Genomic DNA, 24,529 nt, shown 5'->3' with positions numbered 1-24,529 from the left:
GGCACTCCCTCAGCACTGACCCTCCGACAGTGCCCACTCCCTCAGCACTGACCCTCCGACAGTGCCCACTCCCTCAGCATTGACCCTCCGACAGCGTGGCACTCCCTCAGCACTGATCCTCCGACAGTGCCCACTCCTTCAGCACTGACCCTCTGACAGTGTGGCACTCCCTCAGCACTGACCCTCCAACAGTGCGGCACTCCCTCAGCACTGACCCTCCGACAGTGCCCACTCCTTCAGCACTGACCCTCCGACAGTGCCCACTCCTTCAGCACTGACCCTCCGACAGTGCCCTCTTCCTCAGCACTGACCCTCCGACAGTGTGGCGCTCCCTCAGTCCAGTGGCAGTAGATTCCACACCAGCCGAAATTACCAAGAACATCTCCCCTCCTCAATCTCTCCCCTTGTCCTGAGGTGTGGTAATCCTTACATTAAACCACCACCTGTCAACTTTCTCTAAGGAGAGAACAGCCCCATGGCCCTCTGGGACTATGGCGAATTTACTTCCCATCTATTAGACGCGCTGCAGCAACTGAATAAAACTTCTTCAGCAACATCATCCAAACTTGCAGGGCAGAAATTACATGGGAACACTACCAGCTGCAGGTTCCCTCTAAACCACTCACCATCCTGACTTGGAAACATCACAGAATCATAGAATCCCTACAGTGTGGAAAGAGGTTATTTGGCCAATCAAGTCTGCACCGACCCTCCAAAGAGTATCCCAGCCAGACCCAGACCCTCACCCAATCCCTGTTTGCCTGCATTTCCCATGGCTAATCAAATCCTAGCCTACACATTCCCGGGCACTATGTGTAATTTAACATGGCCAATCTTAACCTGCACATCTGTAGACTGGAATGCATTGCTGTTCTTTCAGTGTTCGTGGGTCAAACTTTGGCACCATCTCCTTGACAGTACTGTGGGTGGTACCAGACACCAAGGGCTGATGCAGTCTAAGAAGATAGCTCATCACCACCTTCTCAAGGGGCAATTAGGGATGGCCAATAAATGCTGGCCCAGGCAGAGATGCCCAGAGCTTGTTACTGAATAAAAATGACCAACACAGACAATCCTCTTGTCATTAGACAATTCTCTCTTCCCAGTAATTAATCAAATGAATCTCAGCTAGAAAAATGGGATTTGTTGTTCCCTGGTATTGATGTAGAAATTTGAAAATGAGTTTATTAAATGGTGTAATAGGCTTGAGGGGCCACATTGTCTCTTCCTGCTCTTAATTCATATATTTTTAACAATATCTTTTGTGATCCTATATCTTCAGAATAAATATCACTTCTTTCTAGCTACTATCAGTTCTGAAGCAGGGTCACTGGACTCAAAACGTTAACTCTGCTTTCTCTCCACAGATGCTGCCACACTTGCCGAGTTTCTCCAGCAATTTCCATTTTTGTTTCAGATTTCTAGCATCTGCAATTCTTTGTTTTATTTTAGCGTGTACAATTTGTCTGATAATTGTGTCTGGGAAATGCTTTGTGACCTTGTACAAAGTTAAGGGGACTAAATAAATGCTGTTGTAAAATAATGTTCTGCTTCTAACAGGGCACAAAGCACTGTAATTGTGCAGTGATTAATCAGCAGTTTTCAATTTCTCTTCCCCTTAGATCCTGACTGGGCCTCTTACACAATCGGAGTGTTTATCTGCTTGAACTGTTCAGGGATTCATCGGAACCTCTCAGGAGTCAGCAGAGTCAAATCTATCCGACTGGATTTCTGGGATGATGATTTAGTTCAGGTACAGGGAATGTTTGCATTGCAATATTATAAGGGCTTTCTTGAGTGAAGTTTGACTACAGTTTACACTGGGTTTGCTTAGATCAGCAAAGTCATAGGTTGTTCACGATTAGTGTATTTTAGGAAGCTTTTTTTAAATTTAAATCCACTGGATGTGACCATCACTAGTTGGGACTAGCTTTGCTATCCTAACCGGTTATTCTTTTTAGCAATTTGATATGCCTGAGAGGCTGGTCAGGTTTCTGCACAGGGCTGCACAGTCAGTTATGCTGGGCCTGGGATGGGAGTCACATGTGTCAGCCAGTCTGGGCAACATAAAACAAGTTTCCTGTCCTAAATGCAAGCAAAGTGCTTTCTAGGGGAGGCGATGACCTAGAGGTATTATTGCCGTACTGTTAATCCAGAGACTCAGATAATGTTCTGGGGACCTGGGTTCAAATCCCGCCATGGCAGATGGTGGAATTTGAATTCAATAAATATCTGGAATTAAGGGTCTAACGATGACCATGAATCCATTGTCGATTGTCAGGAAAACCCATCTGGTTCGCTAATGTCCTTTAGGGAAGGAAACTGCCTCCTTACCTGGTCTGGTCTACATGTGACTCCAGACCCACAGCAATGTGGTTGACTCTTAACGGCCCTCTGGGCAATTAGGGATGGACAATAAATGCTGCCTGGTCAGCAACACCCTCATCTCATGAATGAATAAAAAGAATGAAAGGTCCAGAATTGTTCACGTGTACAGTTAATGAGTAATTTCAGGATTACTGTGACCCATGAACCTAGGAAAGATGTGAATCTGATGTTTGATCTGTGCTGAGTAAACCTAAAAGCAACAGCATGGAGCTGTGAAGGGCATTAGATCATATAGAGAGAGTGAGCCTGAGCTCCTGATCATGACCCAATGATTTCCCCCTATGACACACCTTCACCTGTAAGAGGATGGGATCAGTTTTTTTTAACTCATTCATGGGATGCAGTGCTATTTATTGCCTATCTGTAATTGTCCAGAGGATAGTTAACTGTCAACAACATTGCTGTGGATCTGGACTCACATATACGCTAGACCAGGTAAGTTTCATCAGTGAACTAGATGGTTTTTTCTAACAATGAACAATAGTTTTGTGATTGTCATTTGACTCTTAATTCCATACTTCTTTTGAGAAAAAGAACAGAATTCAAGCTCTACCACCTGCAAAGGCAGGATCTAACCCAGGTTCTGAGAACATTACTTAGTTTTTGGATTAACAGTCTCATGATAACACCACTAGGCCATGACCTTGCCTAACTGTAGGTTATGATGTTATCTCACCAAAGGGACAGTGAGAGTTGGAACAAGACAGATTACTCACAGAGAGGAGATAGCAAGAACTGCAGATGGGAGAGTCAATACAGTGTGGAGCTGGAGGAACACAGCAGGTCAGGCAATACCAGAGGAGCAGGAAAGTCAATGTTTCGGGCATACACACTTCATCAGGACTGGGGAGTGGGAAGGGAGCTTGGAAATAAATAGGGGGGGTGGGGCTGGGGGAAGGTAGGTGGGATAGTGATAGCTGGATGAAGTAGGGAGTTGTGGAGATAGGTCAGGGTAAGGGTGGGGTGGATAGGTGAGAAAGAAGATGGACAAGTTGTGTCAGGTCAAGGAGGCGGGTTGAGAGGGAGGGTAGGACATAGGATGAGGCCAGGGGGTGGGGAGATTTTGAAACTGGTGAATTCTGTGTTGAGGCCATTGGACTATAAGCTCCCAAGTTGGAATATGAAGTGTTGTTCCTCCAGTTTGCATGTGGCATCATTGTGACACTGGAGGAGGCCACGATGGACGTGTCACCCAGGGAGCAGGAGTGGGAGGGGGAGTTAAAATGGTTGGCGACCGGAAGATCGTGTTGATTATAGCGTACAGAGCGCAGATGCTCCATGAATCGGTCACTGAGTGTGCGCTTGGTCTCACATCGGGAGCAATGGATACAGTAGACCAGGTTGGAGGACATACAGGTGAATCCCTGTCGGATTTGGAAAGTTTGTTTGGGGTCTTGGGTGAAGGTGAGGGGGGAGGTGTAGGGGCAGGTGTAGCACCTCCTGCGGGTGCAGAGAAAGGTGCCAGGGGTGATGGGGAGTGTGGAGCAGACGAGGGAGGTGTGGAGTGAGCAGTCCCTATGAAAGGCAGCTAGGGGTGGGGAGGGAAATATCTCTTTGGTTGCGGGGTCGGATTGTAGGTGGCGGAAGTGGAGGAAGATGATACATTGGATGCAGAGGTTGATGAGGACCAGGGGACTCTGTCCTTATTTTTGTTGGAGGGAGGGGGTTTGAGGGCAGAAGTGCAGGAAATGCAAGAGATGCAGTTGAGAGCATTAAGAATCACCGGAGTGGGGAAGTTACTGTCCTTGAAGTAGGAGGACATCTGGGATGTCTGGGAGTGGCATGCTATGTCTTGAGAGCAGATGCAGCGGAGGCGGAGGAATCGGGAGTAAGGAATCGCATTCTTGCAGGCGGGTGGGTGAGAGGAGGTGTAGTCCAGGTAGCTGTGGGAGTCGGTGAGTTTGAAATAGATGTCAGTGCTGAGACAGTTACCGGAGATAGAGACAGAGAGGTCCAGGAAGGCGAGGGAGGTATCGGAGATGGTCCAGGTGAATTTGAGGTTGGGGCTGAAAGGTGTTACTAAAAGATGATGAACTGTTCAAGCTTCTCATGGGAGCATGAGGCAGCACCAATTGTCATCGATGTAGCGGAGGAAGAAGTGGGGGATAGTACCAGCGTAACTGCTGAAGAGGGACTGTTCCATGTATCCTACGAAGAGGCAGGCACAGCTCGGATCCATATGGGCGGACAAGGGTCTGTTCCATATATCCTACAGTTATTCTCAGTTCTGTATCTCACCATTGAGTCAAAGCCTCTGGGAATGTGCAGCAGATAATGTATAACAATAAATATTAAAAAGACTGTGAATTCATTTTGAGATAATAGGAACTGCAGATGCTGGAGAATCTGAGATAACAAGGTGTAGAGCTGGATGAACACAGCAGGCCAAGCAGCATCAGAGGAGCAGGAAAGCTGACGTTTCGGGCCTAGAAGGGTCTATCCTTCCTGCTCCTCTGTGAATTCATTCTGTTCTGTTGAATTACTGAGACACAAGTTTAGGCTTTGAATCAAGTTTGCATTGTAGATCGGCTGCTGGACAATAAAGTTCCTTTTCAACTGACATCTCTTTTTATTTTTGTGTGTCTAGCAAATGAAAAACCATGGTAACTGGATGGCGAGGAAACACTATGAGGCAAAGGTTCCTCCTTTCTACTACAAGCCTCAGGCTTCAGACTGTGTGTAAGCAGCAACTTCCTTTACTGAGATAGCGCTGGTTTTCAGACTGATATCAATGGTACTGCCTGCCTTACAGTTAGCAATGTAGTAGGTCATTCAGCTTCTCAAACCTGTCCCACATCCAGTTATGGTTGATCCATAATCTTTAATCTATTTAACCAGTCCTGCTACTTCAATGGAGAGAAACTGCAGAAAGCTGCAACACAAAGGAACTTAGGAACACTTGTACGTGAACCACAGAAAGCTAGCACACAGGCACAGCAGGGAATCAGGAACACTAATGGAATGTTGACCCTTGTTTCAAAGGGGTTGAAGTACCAGAGTAAGGAAATCTTTACTGCAACTGTCCAAGGTGCTGGTGAGACCACATCTGGCATACCACATGCAGTTTTGATCTGCTTACTTAAGGAAAGGTATCACTTCATTGGAGGCAGTTCAGAGAATGTTCCCTTGGGTGATCCCCAGTATGGAGGGATTGTCTTATAAGCAAAGGTTAAACAGGTTTAGCACGCTTGCCTTCATTGCTCAGACCTTTGAGTATAGGAGTTGCGACGTCATGTTGAAATTGCACAAGACGTTGGTGAGGCCTCTTCTGAGTACTGTATCCAGTTATAATTGTTCCATTATACAAAGGATATTATTAAACTGGAGAGAGTTTGGAAAAGATTTATCAGGGTATTGCCAGGATTGGAGGGTTTGGGATTTTAAAATAGCCTGGAAAAGCTGGGACTTTTTTCACTGGAGTGTAGGAGGTTGAGGGGTGACCTTACTGGGGTTTATAAAATCATGAGGGGCATAGATAAGGTCTAATAAGACCATAAGACCGTGGTCTTTTCCCTAGGGTACGATAGCTTAAAACTAGGGGGTATGTTTTTAAGGTGACAGGAAAAAGATTTAAAAAGGATATGAGGTGCAACTTTTTTTTTACACAGTGAGTGGTTCATTTGTGGAATGAATTGCGAGAGAAAATGGTGGATACAGGTACAGTTACAATGTTTAAAAGACATTTGGATAAGTTCACGAATAGGAAAGGTTTGGAGGGATATGAGCCAAATACAGGCAAGTGGGACTAGTTTAATTTGGGAACATAGTTGGTGTGGACTGGTTGAAACAAAGGGTTTGTCTCCATGGTGTATGACTCTATGACTCTACTCATTGATGAAGAATGAGAGGTGATCTCATTGAAACATACAGGATTCTCAACGGGTTTGACAGGGTAAATGCGGAGAGGTTGTTTCTCCCCATGGGAGACCCTAGGACTAGAGGGCATAGTCTCAGAATTAAGAGGTGCCAATTTAAGACTTAGATGAGGAGGAATTTCTTCTCTCAGGGTTGAGTGTCTTTGAAACTTCTTGCCACAGAGAGCTGTGGAGGCAGAGTCCTTGTGTGTTTTTAAGGCTGAGACAGATAAATTGTTGATCAGGAGAGGAATTGAGGGTTATGGGGAAAGGGCAGTAATGTAGATGTGAGGAATGTTGGATCAGCCATGATCCTATTGAATGGCTGAGCAGGCTTAAGGGGCCGAATGGCCTATTCATGTTCCTATTTCTTAAGGTTTTATTGTAATCTTTAATATCCACTGCTTGGCAGAGAACCATCTGTTTAGAAACTTTTGGTAGGAGTAGAGTTTGAGATTGCCACTCCTCATTCTATGATGACATGTTGCCTACAACACCCTGAATGCCCTCATTCTACATTTAAGTTCTGCCCCTTTTCCTGTACTATCCATCCAAAGGAAATGGCTTTCTTCCACCAACCATTTACTTCCACTGAAAGGTGGCCCCTGTTGTCTTGGCTGACGGATCTTTCTGGGTGTTTGCTGGGTTTGTAAATGGCAAAGTTGTTCCTTTGGGACAAAGACCCCCGATGACATGAAGATCCCACACCTGACTGCAAGTTCTCTGTTGTATTTGCATTTTTAGAAAGCATGTTGAAGAATTATAGTTTGAATATTTAGCCTTTCTCATAAGGTGTCGTCATTAGATGGGGTCTCAGCCGGATTGTCCTTGGCTATTAAATAGCTGAGTGAAGGTTCAATCCCAATGCTGTGGGTCTGGAGTCACATAGAGGCCAGACCAGATAAGGACAGCAGATTTCCTTCCCTAAAGCTCTGTTTTTGAAGCAATCTGACTGCTTCAGGGTCAATTCTACTGAGACCAGCTCTTAAATTTTCCAGATTTATTTTGAATGTAATTGAAATGAGTAAACTGCTTATGCTGTGATCTGAACTCCCCTTTACTGGAAGACGAGTCTGGGCCTCTGGCTGATTTGGTTTGATTGTTTGAGGTATGGCTGGGAAACACTGCTACAAATAGGGGCATCTGTACAAACATATAAATTAGGAGCACTACCAGCCACTCAGGCCTGCTCTACCATTCAATAAGTCAAATCTGATCAAATTTCTCCACATTCCCATAACCTTTCACCCCCAAAACTTACTAAGAATATATCCGCTTCAGCCTTAAAAATATTCAAAGGATTCTGCTTCCACTACCTTTAAGGGGAAAGGCTTCCAAAGAACTACAATCCCCTGTGCAGAAGACAAAAACACTCATCTCCTCATCGCCATCTCTGGTATTGTCACTGCACTCAAAATCTAGGGGCCCAGGTTTATCTGTTGAGGACATGGGTTCAGATCCCACCTCATTGGTTGGTGAAATTTATAATCAGTGAATAATCTGGGATATAAACTGATCTCAGTGATGGTGACCGTGACAGTTAGCTTCAATTGTTGTTACAAACCCATCTGGTTCATTGATGTCCTTTAGGGAAGGGAATCTGCCATCCTTACCTTGTCTGGTCTACATGTGACTCCTGACCAACTGGTTGACTCTTAATTGCCCTCTGAGGGACAAGGCTACTGAACCACAAAAGCCCTGCCGAGTAGTTCCACCATATTCATGTTCATTATCAACAGCCACTGAACGGGAAAGATTGGGGGGTAGGGGGCAGCTAAGATTATTGGTCAATGTTGAATTTGAATCTGTAAAACAAGAACCAAGGTTGGCCTCAGAATCACCAAGGGTTACGGGTGATTAAAAGATCATCATGATTCCTGTTTCTATCCCTAATCCAGCGTCCCATTGGAGAGTTAGTGCACAGTGATGTTGACAAGGCTGTTACAGAATCATAGAGATATACAGCACAGAAACAGACCCTTTGATCCAACTCATCCATGCCAACCAGATATTCTAAATTAATCTAGTCCCATTTGCCAGCATTTCGCCCATATCCTTCTAAACACTTCTTATTCATGTACCTATCCAGATGCCTTTTAAATGTTGTAATTGTACCATTTCCTCTGGCAGCCCATTCCATACATGCACCACCCTCTGTGTGAAAACATTGCTCCTTAGGTCCCTTTTAAATCTTGACTCCATACTCACTGCAGACTGAGGGTAGAGCTGTTTTGAACAGCATATTATCCTGGCTTGCCAATGGCCACAGCTCCAATCACCTTCAGTTGTTGGGGAGATGGACTGTGCAAGTAGATCATACATAATTGGTAACATAGGGTACTCCCTTTAAACAACACAGCTTGGCAAGAGTTGTTTACCTGGCATTCATGGCTCTGATGTTCCTCTCTGTCTCTGATCCAGAGTCCTGAAGGAGCAGTGGATTCGAGCCAAGTACGAGCGGGAGGAATTCACTGACATCGTCACCAAGCAACAGAAATCTCCCATATCAGGTACAGGAGCTGGGGATAAAGGCCCTCCTTCACATACAACAACTTGTATTTATGTAGCACTGTCTCATGCAATAAAACATCGCAACAAGTTCCAAAGGAGCAGAAAGCAGCCAAAAAAGTTTGACGAGGAGCTGAGTGAGGAGAGATAGGTAACCTAAAGCCTGATCAAAGATGTAGCTTTTCAGGTGCGTTTTAAAGGAGCAGAGAGAGAGAGACAGGGAGAGGGAGAAGAGAGGGTACAGTCCCAGAACTTAGGGCCCAGGCGACTGAAGGGATGGCACCAATAGTGGAGTGATTAAAATCAGGAATGCTCAAGATGTCAGAATTAGAGGAGCACTGAGGGTTATGAATTACAGAGAGAGACCTAGGCTATGAAGAGATGTGGAAAAGAGTTATAAACTGGAATCATTGCTTGACAGGGAGTCAATGTAAGTCATTGAGCAGAGAGGAGAACAGGACTAACCCCGAGTTGGAATTTGCACCCTTCAATGTTCATAGTTGTTTCCTTGCCCATAATAAAGGTGACCGAGTCATTTATCTTTGGAAACGGGGAAAGGACAAAGGAAATTTTCAGAAGAGGACTTTCCGGCTTTTGGAGAAAGAGGGTGTGATCCATTACTACGCTAAGGAGGAGGTACGGCTCTCAACATATCTCATACTGTGTTTACTGCTGGAGACCGAATTTGAACAAGGAGCAGAGCTCCACTGACATCAGTAAGACTGGATATTAACAGTGTCCTATAATAGATGGGTTACTAACCCTCATGGAGTCTTCAAGATTTTAAGTATAATTTTCTGAATGTGCTCGCGTACAAACCCAACAGAAAAGTATACTGATCAATGGTGTTTCTCATTTGAAAATTGTTAAAGTATTGAAAATGGGTGAAAGTCTTATTGTTTGGAATTGGGGCACTTAGAGGTTATGAGATTAATGCAGAAGTTGGCATTCTGCATTAAACGGAGTCCAACTACTGCAACTATTTTCTTTTGTACAGATGTAACTCCAACCTGTGGCGAGATTTTAACCCCCCCACCCTGCTTCCCTCTCCTTGATTCCTATTAATTTCAGTTTCACTTGAGCTCATTGATATCACACTGTGTCAAATGCTGCACTGGTGTCAAGGGCAGTCTCATTCACGTCACGGAAGTCAGTTCCTTTGTCTGTATTTACACTACCATTGCAAGTTCAGTAGCTAGGTGGTTCTGGTGGAATCCAAACTGAGCTGTGGTTCTGTAGGTGCAACTCAAGTGCACTGTTGGTGATACTGTACCTTCTATCATTTTGCTAATGATTGATAGTAGCCTGATGGAGGGACGACTAGCTATGCTTTTTTTTTGCTTTTTGTGGACAGGACATATCTGGGCAAGGTTCCATATTCCACATTGCCTACTGCTCCAACATTTACCGAATATACACTAAATAATCCCACAAACACTACAGTCATGCCTTTTAATTTCCAACAATCTTTATGTGCCCTTTCTTAAGGCAAAAATAGGATGTAGATCCTTTTGAATCATACTTATCCTCCATCTGTCTGTTTATTTCTGCTATCTTAATTTATGTAATCCTTGGTTATTCATTCATACCTCCTATCTCTCTGTGCATTTGCAAATGACAAATTGACAAGGGCAGAGCAGAAGACATTGTTTACATGGACTTTAGTAAAGCCCTTGACAAGGCTCCACATGATAGACTAATCAGTAAAGTTAGATCACATGGGATTCAGGGTGAGCTCACAATTGCATACAAAAGTGCCTTAATGACAGGAGACAGAAAGTGATGGTGCAGTATTGTTTTTCAGACTGGAGGCCTGTGATCAGCAATGTTCCACAGGGACTGGTGCTAGGTCCACTTTTGTTTATCATTTATACAAATGATTTAGATGAGAATATAGGAAGCACGGTTAGTAAGTTTACAGATGACACCAAGATTAGCAGTACAGTGGACAGTGAAGGTTATCAAAGATTACAAAGAGACCTTGATCAATTGCGTCAAATGGGCTGAAAAGTTTAATTTGAATAAATGTGAGGTATTACATTTTGGTAAAATAAACAAAGATACGACTTATACAATTAAAAGTAGGGCCTTGGTCAATGTTGTAGAACAAAGAGACCTAGGGGTTCAGGTACATAATTCTTTGATGTTTGCATCACATATAGATAAGGTGGAAAAGAAGGCATTTAGCACACTTGCCTTTATTGTTCAGACCTTTGAGTATAGGAGTTGGGACGTTATGTTGAGGTTGTACAGGACGTTGGTGAGGCCTCTTCAGGAATACTGCATGCAGTTTTGGTCACTCTGCTATAGGAAGCTATTAAGCTGGAGAGGATTCAGAAGAGATTTACCAGGAATGGAGGGTTTGAGAGGCTGAATAGACTGGGACTTTTTTCATTGGAGCATAGTAGGTTTATTAAATAATGAGGGTATAAATAAGGTGAATGACAGGTGTCTTTTCCTTAGGGTGGGGGATTTTCAAGACTAGGGGATACATTTTTAAAGTGAGAGGAGAAAGATTTAAACAGTCATGAGGAACATTATTTTTCCACACGCGAATTCTGCAAGTTCATTACACAGAGGAAGTGATGGGTGTGGCTACAGTTACAACATTTAAAAGACATTTAGATAAATACATGAATAAGAAATATTTGGAGGGATATGGGCCAATCGCAGAGAGGTAGAACTAGTTTGGTTTGGGATTATGGTCAGCATGGACTGAAGGGTCTATTTCTGTGCTGTGTGACTGTGACAGCTTACATTCTTGTTTCTTCCCTTTATTCCTTTATGAAATGTGGCCATCCCTAATTGCCCTTGAACTAAGCAGATTGCGAGGCTATTTCAGAGGGCAGTTAAAAATCAATCACACTGCTGTGGGTCTGGAGTCATATGTAGGCCAGGAAAACAGACTTCTCTCCCTAAAAAAAATTAGTCTACCTTTTTAATTCCAGATTTTATGGAATCATAATTTAACTACCTGCTGTGGTGAGATTTAAGATCATGTTTCCAAGGGAGATCCAGATGACTAGCTCAGTGACATTGTGATAAAGTCACCACCTCCCCAATTAGAACAAAATGTTGAATCAAGGCCATTTGTAATCAATGGCCCAAGACCAGCTGCTTTTATGATTTTCCAGCTGGGATCTTATTCCCAAAAGGTTACTATTTTTAAATTCTCCCATTAGATTATCTCACTACGATTTTCAAAATGTTGTTCAATCTTCATTTGACCCATGCCACCTCTCAACTATAATGCCCTTTTTCTCTCAAATTTTGCAAAAATCTGATTCTATTTTTTCCTCAAACTTCTAAACTTTTGCCTCAACAGCTCTAGCACTGACTCATTTTCACAGCATCATGGTCGTGCTGCACAAAAGACATGAATATTCTTCCAGAATTAAGCAAAGAACAGCAAATGCTGGAGATCCAAAATAAACAGAAGTAGAAATTGCTGGAGAAACTCAGAGTCAAGCAGCATCTGTGGAGACAGAAAGTGTTAATGTTTTGACTCGTGATCCTGCTTCAGAACTAGAAGTGGCTCTTCTTCCTTGGCATACCATCAAGTCTCTTTATCTGCCTACCTTTTACACTCTCTCTCTCTCTCTCTCTGGGCTCTGTCTCCACCCGTCCATTCACTCCTACCCATCCCAGCTGCTTCTACCTCTGAAACATCGGGCACTGGACTCAAAACATTTAACTCTGCTTTTCCCTCTTCAGACAGTGCCAGACCTTGAGTTTCTCCAGTCTCATTTATGTCCAAGCCCTCCCGACAAATGTGCCGTGCAATAAAGGTGTCCAACCTAACCTCGGCCGTTTGCAGTTTTGTCACAATTTTGTCAAGTGACATGAAATACATTTCAACCTCTTTTATTAACTTAGGCAGAAAGTGAATCAAAACCAGAAGTTAAATTTGAATTGTCAGCAAGTACTCACTATACATAAAATCAGTTTTCCTCTGTTCAAACTTTGTTTCAAATTTGTCTGAGGAATTTCTCTTTTCCCTCCCTCTTTTCCTCTTTGAAGCACAAGTTTTACCAGTGTATAAAGTTCATAATTTTGCCGTTTTCTTTCTTATCCCTTTAAATCAAGTTTTTAAAAAAATTAATTTCTGACACTTGGGTGTTACTGGCTGAGCCAGCATTTATTGCCTGTGTTGTAACATTCCCAGTGGTGACTGTGTGGTCACAAGATTACAGCACCCTTGCTTCTTGGAACATTGATTCCAGCTTCACCAACCTTTTGGTCTGTAGTTCACCCAAAAGCAGTCCTTTTCTTCTGCTTGACAGCTGTTGTGGGGCTACTTCTGCACAAATCCTTTGGTCTCACTGACTCTCAGTCTGTCAATCTGCAGCAGTGAGGCCAGTTAGCTGAGGTTAAAACTTGAATAAATTTGAACCCATGCGTCTGGTCTCCACGACAAGGCTGACACATTGCCCACTGACAAAAGAGTTCAACACAGCTACACATCATCACTACTCCCACTACCTATCCCCACATCATGACCCTTCCTACTGCATTGTTTTATTTATATTAAGAGACAGTTTAATCATACTTTATAAAATCTAGTGGCCACAATAAGATACATATACATGCTTAAATGTAGGAGAAGGAACATGAAATAGCAAATTTTAAATTTAATGTTCATAAAACAAAACAAAATCAGATAATCTAAAAAAAATACAGATGATACAAAAAGAGCAGATATCCTTCTATGGTTGTGCATCTCTCCATCACTCCCATGCTTGGCTCCGTTTTGTCCTGGGCTGGCTGGCTGCCTCAGGATAATTCCATTATTCCAGCTGTGTGGGATCAGAGATCGTGCAGGAGGAACCCTAACTCCGGGGGCCAGTAGGAAAAGAGCAGAGCCATAGACAGATTACAAGTGAAACATAACACAATCTGTTTTAACAGGATAAAGAGCCAAGAGGAGTCATTCACGTGTCAGAGCTCAATGCCACATTCCAGCCGGAAAAAATTGGGAATCCAAATGGGCTACAGATCACTTACCTGAAAGATGGACGTACCAGGAGTATGTTTGTCTACCACAAAAATGGCAAGGTAAGGGGGGGTGTGACAGACTCAAAAACTCATGGCAAACAGATGCTACATATTCCTCAGTCTCTCTGTGTCCTGATACTGACCTTCTCTCAATACTGACCTTCACTCTCTCAGTCTCTGTCCTGATACTTTCTCTATACGGACTCGGTGTGCCCCCATACTGATTTTCTCTCAATGGTGGCTGTGTCTCGGTCTTTCTCAGACCTAATTCCTGACTCTCCCGTTTTATTCCTAGGACATAGTGGATTGGTTCAATGCAATCAGGGCGGCCCGTTTCAGATATCTCAAAATTGCTTTCCCTACAACCAGTGAGACAGAGGTGAGCTCACAGCCTGTGTGAATCATACATTGACAAAGAGGTACCCAAATACAGAGATATACGTAATGTATGTGAACACGTGAAATGTAAAGTAGGCCATTTGGACTCTCTTGGTCATTCAACAAGAGCACAGCTGATCTTCTACACCACCTGCACATTCACACCTTTCATTCTCTGAGTGCCAACCATACTATTGGAGATTATCTCACACCATCTGAAGAACCCTACTCAAGACATGTGCACATGGATATAGACACATGCGAACATGTACACAAAGATATAAGCATATGGATACACAAACATACAGACTTCCAGATAAAGACACGTAGATACAAAACAACTTCATAAACACAGGTTTTCAAATATACATACACACAAAATACACTATACAAACACCAGTATATAGAGACATATGCATATACACATTCACAAATACACACACACACACTAACACAGTCACGTATGATTATAGACAGACTTTACATTACAGAATAAAAACCAAAAGAACTGCAGATGCTGTGAATCAGGAACAAAAACAAAGTTGCTGGAAAAGCTCAGCAGGTCTGGCAGCATTTGTGAACAAAAAAAAAATCAGAGTTAATGTTTCGGGTCCAGTGACTCTTACCGGACCCGAAACGTTAACTCCGATTTTTTTTTGTTCACAGATGCTGCCAGACCTGCTGAGCTTTTGCAGCAACTTTGTTCTTTACATTACAAAGTCTGGATGCTGCCTCATGGATGGATTGTTAGAAATGATTTGTTACAACAGGTGGAGAGAGGAGGAGGAATTATTCCAGAACTAATGAGAATAGTTGTATTCTTACAATACTGTTTTTAAAATGATTACACCATCCGGTGGAGGAATCATGGAGAGGTGGCATGACCAACTTGAGGATACTTTGCGAGCAGGGAAGTCAGTGCAGGGACAGGATTCAGATCTCCCTGGATGGAAGAATTTGAATGAGCTTATAGTAGCTGTGAGAAAGGTCCAGGACTTTACCATTGTTCTGTGTGTTAGAAGGACTTATGGATTTTTGATTGTCATTTTTTCAGCTTATACCAAAATTAACAAGAAATTACATAAAGGAAGGATATATGGAGAAAACTGGCCCCACGGTATGTACTTCGTGCATTCAAGAGTAAATGTGATGTGCTTATTATAGTATTTGTTGATCTCTCATGGAATTGGTCTTTCTAAAATACATGACACTCAAAATTTGAGGAACTTCATATCTATACCTCATATTGTACAATGTATTCTTCTCTGCTTTAAGCCAAGGTCTATTTGCATACAGAAGGGTGAGATTAGGTGGAGTTTAAGTGGTCTTTCCAGGAGGAATCTCTCAGGAATTTGAAATTGGAGTACAACGTGGGAAAGTGTGAGGTCATGCACAGTGGCAGGAAGAAGGGAGGCATTGACTATTTTCTAAATGGGGAGAAAATTCAGAAACCTTAAGTGCGAAGGGATTTGGGAGTCCTAGTCCAGGATGCTCTTAAGGTTAACTTGCAGGTTGAATTGGTAGTTAGGAACACAAATACAATGCTGACATTTATTTAGAGATGACCAGAATATAAAAGCAGGGATGTACTTCTGAGGCTTTAAGGCTCTAGTCAGACCACATTTAGAATATTGAGAACAGTTTTGGGCCCCATACCTCAGGAAGGATGTACTGGCCCTGGACCAGATCCAGAGGAGGTTCACGAGAATGATCCCAGGAATGAAAGGATTAACATATAGGAAACGTTTTGAGCACTCTGGGTCTATACTCGATGGAGTTTAAAAGGATGAGGGAGGATCTAATTGAAACTTACAGAATACTCAAAAGGCCTGAACAAAGTGGACGTTGGGAAGATGTTTCCATTAGCAGGAGACACTAAGACCCAAGGGCACAGCCTTACAGTAAAAGGGAACACCCTTTACGGCAGAGATGAGAAGAAACTTCTTCAGCTAGAGTGCGGTGAATCTATGGAATTCATAGCCACACAAGGCTGTGGAGGCCAGGTCATTGAGTATATTTAAGACAGAGATAGATAGATTCTTGACTATTAAGGGGATCAAAGGTTACAGGAGAAGACAGGAGAATGGGGTTGAGAAACTTATCAGTCACAGAGCAGTTGCAATGGCCTGAATGGCCTAATTTCTGCTCCTATGTCTTATGGTCTTAATATTTCCTTTCAAACTATGATCCAGAAATTTGCATATAGTTAACAACTGTTGTAATAAAACTTAAGCCATTAATTATAGCTCCCTCAACTTTGACAATGAGCAAAAGGAGTGAATAGGTTTAGGAAGTTATAGTAAGTTATCGGTGACTGTTCCACGCCCTGTTCTGAGGCAGATTCTCAGAGCAGTAGGCACAGCGTGAACAACATTCAAGCTGGTCTGGTCAATACAGTCATTACTGTTACTTCAGTTGTTCCAAAACATTCTCTCTAGGTACTGCATTCAGTATAGGAGGAGAGTCTGGAGAATCACCCTTACCACGTTAGCTCCCATAAGGAATCCCTGTACCTCTTGTGTAAGGATTTATAAAAGGATTGATGCAGAAAACTAAAGCCATATATAAATCAAATAAAACATTGAGGTTCATTTCTAAAGAGAGCGACTGATTTGAAAAGCAGAGAAATTGTATTAAACAAAAAACAAAAGAACTGCAGGTGTTGGAAATCAGAAACAAAAGCAGAAGTAAAACCTGGAAAAAAACTCAGCAAGTCAGGCAGCATATGGGGAGGGAAAGCACGGTTAACATTTTGGGTCTAGAAACCCTTCCTCAGAACTGATGGTAGCTAGGAAAAAGTTGGTATGTATGCTGAAGATGGGATGAGGCAAGGAGGAGGTGTAAAGTTATATTAAACTTGGTTACATCACACTCCAAATACTGTGTTCTAACTCCATATTTTAAGCAGTGTATAGAGGCGCTGAGGAGGGTTCCAAAGATTTGTAAAGACATTACCAAAGTTTAAAAAAATGTTCGAATTATGTTTAAAGGATGGAGAGGCTGAGGATCTTCTCTCCAGGAAGCAGACGGATGTTATGATATATGTTTTTCAAATTATCACAGGGTTTGATAGGAAGATGTTTCTATTTGTGGGTGACCAAAACAAGCAGACATAAATATAAAACAGTAACTAAGGAAACTCAGCAAAATCACCTCAAGGAATGTGGAACAAAAAATAAAAAAGGGAAATACATTCAAGGGAAAACTCAACCATTTGAGGGGGAAAGGAGCAGAATGATACAGAGCTGGGGTCAGATGAAGTGAGGTGAGAGACACTCATGGACTATAAACATTAGCAATGGGCCTTGTGCTGAAAGAATTACATTATGGAAGTGAGTCAATGTAACATGAAACTTATTTCTTCTGATACATATTAAAGAAATGAGTAGAAAACTAAATATACATGTGAAGCATTCAGGTGTCAAAGAGACAAAAATCTTATACCACAAATAAACTTAAGAATGACTCTTTCCTTCAGCAAAAGGAACCTTTTAAGAGAAGATGGTTCACATTGGATATTCAAGATCGTAAACTGCTGTACTTTAAGGAACCACTGGTAAGTGGCAGAGTGCTCTTAAAAGGAGCAGTTTTAGAAGCATGCCAGGGACAGCAACACCCCCTGAGGCTTATGCAGTCTTTAATGGGGAACACAATTCCTCTCAACTTTTGACATGATTGTTCCTCTGATGAGGTGAGGAGAGTTGACATGCTAAGCTACTCAGCCTATTTGAAGGAGTTGGATCAATGGGACATTTAAATATCTTGCTGGTAATATAAATGAACATAAAAACATATGAATTGACAGCAGGAATAGGCTACTCTACCCTTTGTGCCTGCTCCATCATTCAGTAAGGTCAAGACTGATCTGTGAAATAACTCTACAGAGTATCCTATCACCAAGTCAGCCTTTACTTACACGTGGAGTCCTTGACACTGATCCAGCTGTCAGAGTGAACAGAACCCTGGCAACTCCTCTTCTTATCTGTTAGCTAGGGCTCCCTGATTGGACCAGAATAACAGCCCAATCAGGAAACTCATTCTATGAGGTCCACCTCATGTTACAATCATTACAATCTAAATACACCACAGTCCTAGGTTCCCCCCCGATAGCCTTCATGCACTTCCTTATCAAGAATGTATCCACCTCTGCTTTAAAAATATTCAATGATTCTGCTTTCACCATTTTTTTTTAAAAAAAGGAGTCCAGTTTCAAAGACTCACTTCTTGAGATTATTATTTTTTTGGAATTCCGGATTAATTCATAGAATTCAAATTCTAAGTGCTGCTGGGATGAAATTTGAACCAATGTCCCTAGATCATTAGCCTGCCTCTCTGGCTGACTAATCCAGTGATAACATTATCCCTAACACAAGCTGAGCAGTTGTTTGGTTTTGTTTTCCACTGGTAGACAATCTGATTGCATCAATTTTCCTTGTGGCAAATTCTGAATCCAGCAAGCTAGGCAGCATCTGGAGGAAAGAAGAAGTCAACATTTTGGGTATCACCCCTGTTTGTCTACCTTGGATTCCAGCATATGCAGTTTTTTTATGCAAGTTCTGAATCCAAATCCCTATCAGTTTGAGAGGTTCAGTGCCATGTGTTTTCACTGTGGAATCATCAGGATTAGCTATTGCCCCATCTTCCTCCTCATCATATTGCACTTACTAAAGGCTGATGTGTTGTCTCGACCAAGATTGAAGTTGTGTGTTTAAGCTGCACTCCAATATAAATTGAGCTCAATGGCACTGAGGGAGTGCTACATTGTTGGTATCTTTCAGAAATGTTAAACAGAAGCCCCAACAGTCCCTGCAGCTGGTCACACAAGATCCCGTGACACTATATCAAAGAACGACAGGGGACCCTTCCCTGTCTGTTGTATCAATGAACTTATCCCTCAAACCAACCACAAACAGTAACAGACAAAAAAAAACACAGCAGATGCTAGAAATCTGAAATAATGACATAAGTGTTGTAAATAAATCCTCAGCAGGCCTGGCAGCATCTGAGGAAAGAAATGGAATTCACATTTTTGGTCAAAGATCCTTTGTCAGAACTCATTAAAAAGCAATCTGGTCATGATCACAATGCTGTGTGGGGGGCCAGGCTCGGCACAAACTGGGTTTCCTGCAGTAACTTCAGTTTTAAAGAAAGATTTCACTGGTGACAAAATGCTTTGGGACATAGCGAAAGGTGCTGTTTAAGCTCAATGTTCTTTCTTTCAGGATGCCCATGCACAAGGGGAAGTGTTCATTGGGCATTCGGACTATGGATATAATATTCTGGAAAGCCTCCCTCCTGGTGTGAAAGGCAATAAATGGAACTTGGGGATAACAATTGAGACACCCGAGAGGAAATTTGTATTTACCTGCAAAGACGACCAGGATCTCAAGGAATGGATTGTAGCTTTCAAAGAAGTGATTTTCAAACCAATGTCCCCCCAAGACTACACAGGTAAGAACACAAGTCCTTCAATCTTAACCTGATTTGCATGTCTTTTTGTGTTCCTCAAGCATCTGGTCTGTGTTGAGTTAGCTTGGGGGAGTTAGGTGGAGCTTAGCCACACAGCTGATAGGTTGACTAAGCTACTTATCTGAAATTGGTGTTTGTTTCCTTGTGGCCATTTCTCAGATATATAATTGCAGCCAGAGTGCCAGCTGTTGTCTGATACATTAGCCTCGTCCAGTGGATAGTATTCCAGACCAGCCCCCTGGTCAGTCTGTTGTTCAGTCCTGTGGCTTGGGTGCAGACTCTAATGCCTCTCTAACTGGCCCATCTGAGACAATCACCTCAGCACAGAATGGGAGCAAACCTGAATGTAGAACCTCACTTCCCACAGACGAAAGGGCAGCATACATATCTCAGAGTCTTTGTGATTGCCAAATGTAGATATATTCCTTGTTCAGAAAATCCTCAGCTCTTCTGACTACAGTTGGGTGAAAACACGGCATTGTCAAAATAATATGGAGTAAAAGTGAAATAACCAAGCTGGTTCTCGTGTTCTGTATGACCAACTAACGTGTTTATTTTTCAGTTGAGGCCTCTTTAAGACGGAAGCAGAGGTGACAATAACTTGAAAAAAGTGATGGCTAGACTCAGAACAGGGCATTCTATTCCAAAGATAGCCTGCAATTAACAAGGGAAGGCACTCCTCATTTGGATAATGGCATCTCGCTCTGAACAGACTATTGAACAAACATGAACACTAGGTAATACATGATGCCTATTACATTTTGGGCTTTGAACATACAGATACTCAAGACTAAGCAAAGCTAATGACTCCTGCCTCGGTGATCCAGCTTGCCCATCAGGGACTCTGCCAACACGTGTTTCTACTGAAAGCACCTGTTACAATTCAGTTATGAACTGTCGATACTTGAGTGAGGTGGCATTGTAACTATATCTGGAGCGCAGGGACAGAATCAGCAAAACTTCTTGGAGACATTTCTTCCAAACCAAAGCATTTGGAATGCAGGAAAACTAAAAGCAAAAACCTATGCCATTATTTCAGAGTCTGTTTTCCTGGTTTTGGGCAACATGGTTATTTGTTGCATCCACAGACCTGTGTGCCAGAATCCATAGGGGAGACGACTAGGGGACGAGAACAATTCTTCATCATCTTCAGTTTTACTGGGTGGAGATCTTAGTGTATTGCCTCTGATTAGGTTGGAATTATAAAACACTAGGTCAGGCTCTGGCCCACGTAACCTTGTTTGCTCGTGTAAACTTTCCTTACCTTCGAAGACATTTTGGTTGTGGTGCCAGATTCTTTGAAGATGTCTCATTCATTGTCCATGTGAAACATTTCGACTACAGCCAGGACTTTCCATGCTCAGTGTTTGCTTCTGATGAAATGTGGGTTACATTATATATGTTAGTAAAATGATTCCTTCAGGAGCTTTCCAAAATTGTGGTTCCTCACACAGAGACTAGGTACAATACTGGTGTCTGAAATAACAGTGAACTTTCAATCTGTACAGCCACATCTCTGTAAAATGTTAAAGTAACAGCTACCTTGTAAAACAGAATAATTTGATTGCTCTTTGTTTTGCTTTATGTAATAAAGAGAATTCCAAACCAAAGAAGGTGGCAATTGCTTGAAGGTTTTTGATTTAATCAGCAATCTGGTACAGGTGTAGTATGAACGTATTGCAGTCCGTACATCCGACACTCGCATATTCACTGCCATCAGCTGCCTCATCTTGCAAAGGAAATATCTTCTGAAACCTGAAAACAAAAAATGCTGGAGCTCACCATGGGTCAGACAGCATCCACAGAGAGAGAGCAAACTAAAGTTGAGTCTAGCTGAGTCTTCACCCAAGCCCCAGTGCCCTGATGCAGTCATTGAGACTTAGCAAACTAATATTTTGTCTCTCTATGGATGCTGCCTGACCCGCTATGATTTCCAGCATTTGTTGTTTTCAGAACAGATTGCAGCATCTGCAGTAATTTGCTCCTACCTTGTGAAACCTGGTTGGATTAAATATGAAGGTTCACAGACTACCCTCATCTTCCTACTCACTTTTACGAAGCAAGAAGGGCAATAATATCCAAGATAAACACGCAATACTGGAGAAACTCAGCAGATCAGGCAGCATCTGTAGAGAGAGAAAGAGTTAACATTTTCAGTCTGCCAGTTCTGAAAAAAATCACATCACTGTGCAGTATTCAACAGCTTGTCTCTTTTGAATGTGAAGTTCTGAAAAGTCATTGAACATAAAATTGTGTTTCTCTTCACTGATGCCGAACCTACTGTCTCTCCAGCACTGTTTTATTTGAGATATCCAGCATTCACAGTATTTTGCTTTTACTCTGTGCTGTTCCAAGAGGATAATCCCTCAGGCTATTGCTATTTCTGTCTCTCCTCATATGCCCAGGGGAAGATCTAACAGAAAAGGTTAGTGGGACCCAGTAGGTGCAAATGTTGGCTTTTGCTCATCATGATCATGTCTTCTCTAATACAAGACCACATGAGATCTGACACTGATTGGGGTTCTTCTGATGAACCACTCAGCAAAATGACTAGTATGTTCTTCACTTATCTGGCTGGAGAAACCTGTGTGTGTGTGTGTGTTTGTGTTTTTTTTTGGGGGGGGGGGGGGGCGGTTAAGAGAACTACAGTGAAAATTGGCCAGTGACAAGTTGCTGATTGGCTTCTGCAATCTTCACCAGTTGTGGATGCTAAACAACACAAGCCTACCAACAGTATTCTGGCCCTGGGCAACTGAACAGCTTGTGGTCAGGCGGTATTCCTTTCTTGGCAGCAAAAAAAACCCTTCAACTTGAAGAAAACTAGTTTTCTCCTTGCACTAGTTGCCTTTAATAGGCTTTATGGTAAACCTATTGCCCTATGCCTCTTGCAAACAAGTGGACAGAACCAGGAAATAAAAGGGATTGAAAATCCAAAGTCCTGGTAAGCAAAAAGTTAGAGTTCAAGGAACCCTGTGGACTGATACTACTGAACTGTGGTGTCCAGTTTTTCAACTCAATAATTTTTTCTTTTGTGTTTGCATGCATGCGTGTGTAATATATATGGGGAATTTTAAAAAGGGATTAGAGTTGTAACAAATGGAAGCATATGATGATAGGTCCAAAATCATTGCAATAAAGCTAAACTTATTTGCCTAACTACTTGCTGAACCAAAATGTTTTGTGATTCCTATACATGATTTTCATCTAAATAATCATCTAATGTCCTTATGAATACCTCTTTTGCAAATCACTTGAAATCTATGCCCTCTCATTCTTGTTCCTTTTGCAAGTAGGAACAGCTTCCCCTTATTTACCCTACCCAGCCTGCTCATAATTTTGAAAGCCATCAACAGATCTCCTAACGACTCTAACAAACCTGGTAAGATGGTGGCAGGGTAAGTCACTCCAATCAGATCTCCACTCTGCTTGCCAGTTCTCTCTTTCTTTGTCCTTTTTCTCCCCATGTACAGATTCTATCCCCCTCCCCACCCTTTTTAACTACCCACCTAAAGGATCAGGGAAGAGCCGGGTCACAACCAGGAACCATGTGGCAGAAGCTGAATGCGCAGGTCGAGTCCTGCAGCAACAGTGGATCGAGTGTGGGGTAGAGCGACAGCATCAGATCAGAGGTGAGCGGGCCAGTGAGGCAGTCCAGAGCAGGATGCTGGCAGTGGCATGGCCTGGGCTGGAAAGCCTGGAGCGGGACTCTGGCAGAGGCATGGTGAGGGCTGCAAAGTCCCAAATGGGACTGCAGCAATGGAAAGGGATGTTGGACTCTCAAGTTATTTTTTTCCTTCTCTTATTCTAAGTTAAAGTGAATGGCCCCATACGTGTACAGTGAAGGTTCACACTTTTCACTGCATTTTTACACTAAATAGATGTGACAATAAATGATTCAATTCAATTCCTGCCAAGATGCATCACCTCTCATTTCTCTGCATTGAACGTCATCTGCCACATATCTGCCCATTCACCCAACTTGTCCATATCCTTCAGAAGTTATACACTGTCCTCACAGTTCACAACTCTTCCAAGTTTTGTGTCATCTGCAAACTTTGAATTTGCGCCCTGCACACTAAGAAAATCTAGATTGTTGAATATATATCAGAAAAAGCAAGTGCCCCAATACCAAACTCTGTTTAGGTCCACTACAAGCCTTCACCCAGCTCGCAAAACATCAACAATTTGTTTCACATCACTCAGCAAATTGTGTCCATATCACTAGTCACTCTTTTGTTCTATGACCTATACCTTTCCTCATGTCTGTTGTGTGGCATTGTATCTAATGCTCTTTGGGAGGCCATGTACACCACATCAACAGTGTTACCTTCACTGAGCCTATTACCTCTTCAAAAAAAAAACTCAAGCAAGTCAGTTAAAGATGATTTCCCCCTTATAAATCTATGCTGACTCTAACAAGCCAACTTTTCCCAAGCAACTACTAATTCTAGCCCAAATAACTGGCTCAAGAAGCTAACTAGTCTGTAATTGCTCATCTTATGGTTACAACCTTTCTTGAACAAGGCTGTCATATATGCAATTTTCTAGCCTTCCAGCAACTCCTCCACTGAAGACAAAGATTATGGCCTATGTCCTCGCAATTACCACTGTCTTCCTTCAAAATACTTGAATGCATCTCACATGATTCCAACTTTAAGCACCAACAGTCTATCCAACACTTCTTCCTTAAATTTTGGACCCTTTCAGAGACAGTTCCCTCCTCTTGTCTCCATGGCCTGGATAGCATCTCCCTCTTCGGTAAAATTAAATGTAACACTTCTGCCATGGCCCCTGCCTCCTGGTATAAATCCCTTTATTTGTTCTGAATCAACCCATCGCCTTTAACCAAACTTTTACGATTTGTATATCTATAGAAAACATTTAGACATCCTTTTATGTTTGCTGCCAGTCTTTTAAAAGAATTCCTCTTGCCTTTT

The 24,529-nt window shown here is 42.4% G+C and overlaps 3 protein-coding genes across 7 annotated transcripts in view; 1 reads left to right on the top strand and 2 right to left on the bottom strand.

Moving 5' to 3' along the window:
• rhbdl3 (rhomboid, veinlet-like 3 (Drosophila)) overlaps positions 1-24,529 on the bottom strand; it is a 368,344-nt gene that overhangs the window by 237,017 nt on the left and 106,798 nt on the right. The window lies entirely within an intron of this gene.
• LOC109918340 (arf-GAP with dual PH domain-containing protein 1-like) lies at positions 1,628-21,202 on the top strand. Its single transcript, XM_048610606.1, has 10 exons — positions 1,628-1,753; positions 4,976-5,067; positions 8,664-8,752; positions 9,274-9,386; positions 13,659-13,805; positions 14,041-14,124; positions 15,178-15,240; positions 17,602-17,679; positions 19,346-19,574; positions 20,155-21,202. The coding sequence occupies exons 2-10, from the start codon at positions 4,979-4,981 to the stop codon at positions 20,184-20,186; spliced, it is 924 nt and encodes a 307-aa protein (XP_048466563.1). The 5' UTR covers positions 1,628-1,753; positions 4,976-4,978; the 3' UTR covers positions 20,187-21,202.
• Positions 21,214-24,529, bottom strand: part of znf207b (zinc finger protein 207, b) — a 42,836-nt gene continuing 39,520 nt past the window's right edge. For 3 of the 5 annotated variants that reach the window (XR_007264526.1, XR_007264529.1, XR_007264527.1), the window contains one exon: positions 21,214-21,718. The gene's annotated coding sequence lies outside the window, so the exon portion shown is untranslated. The remainder of the gene's footprint in view (positions 21,719-24,529) is intronic. The other 2 variants (XR_007264528.1, XR_007264530.1) reach the window with 1 other exon arrangement.

Source organism: Rhincodon typus, chromosome 23, assembly GCF_021869965.1.
Source record: "Rhincodon typus isolate 14 chromosome 23, sRhiTyp1.1, whole genome shotgun sequence".
NCBI classification, from domain to species: domain Eukaryota; kingdom Metazoa; phylum Chordata; class Chondrichthyes; order Orectolobiformes; family Rhincodontidae; genus Rhincodon; species Rhincodon typus.
The sequence above is the reverse complement of the archived record's forward strand: the minus strand, read 5'-3'. Positions and strand labels throughout refer to the sequence as shown.

Coding starts and splice junctions, on each gene's coding strand:
- LOC109918340 (XM_048610606.1), top strand. CDS start 4,979: ATGAAAAACCATGGTAACTGGATGGCGAGGAAACACTATGAGGCAAAG. Junction 5,068..8,663: donor CCTCAGGCTTCAGACTGTGT/GTAAGCAGCAAC, acceptor TCTCTGATCCAG/AGTCCTGAAGGAGCAGTGGA. Junction 9,387..13,658: donor ATTACTACGCTAAGGAGGAG/GTACGGCTCTCA, acceptor CTGTTTTAACAG/GATAAAGAGCCAAGAGGAGT.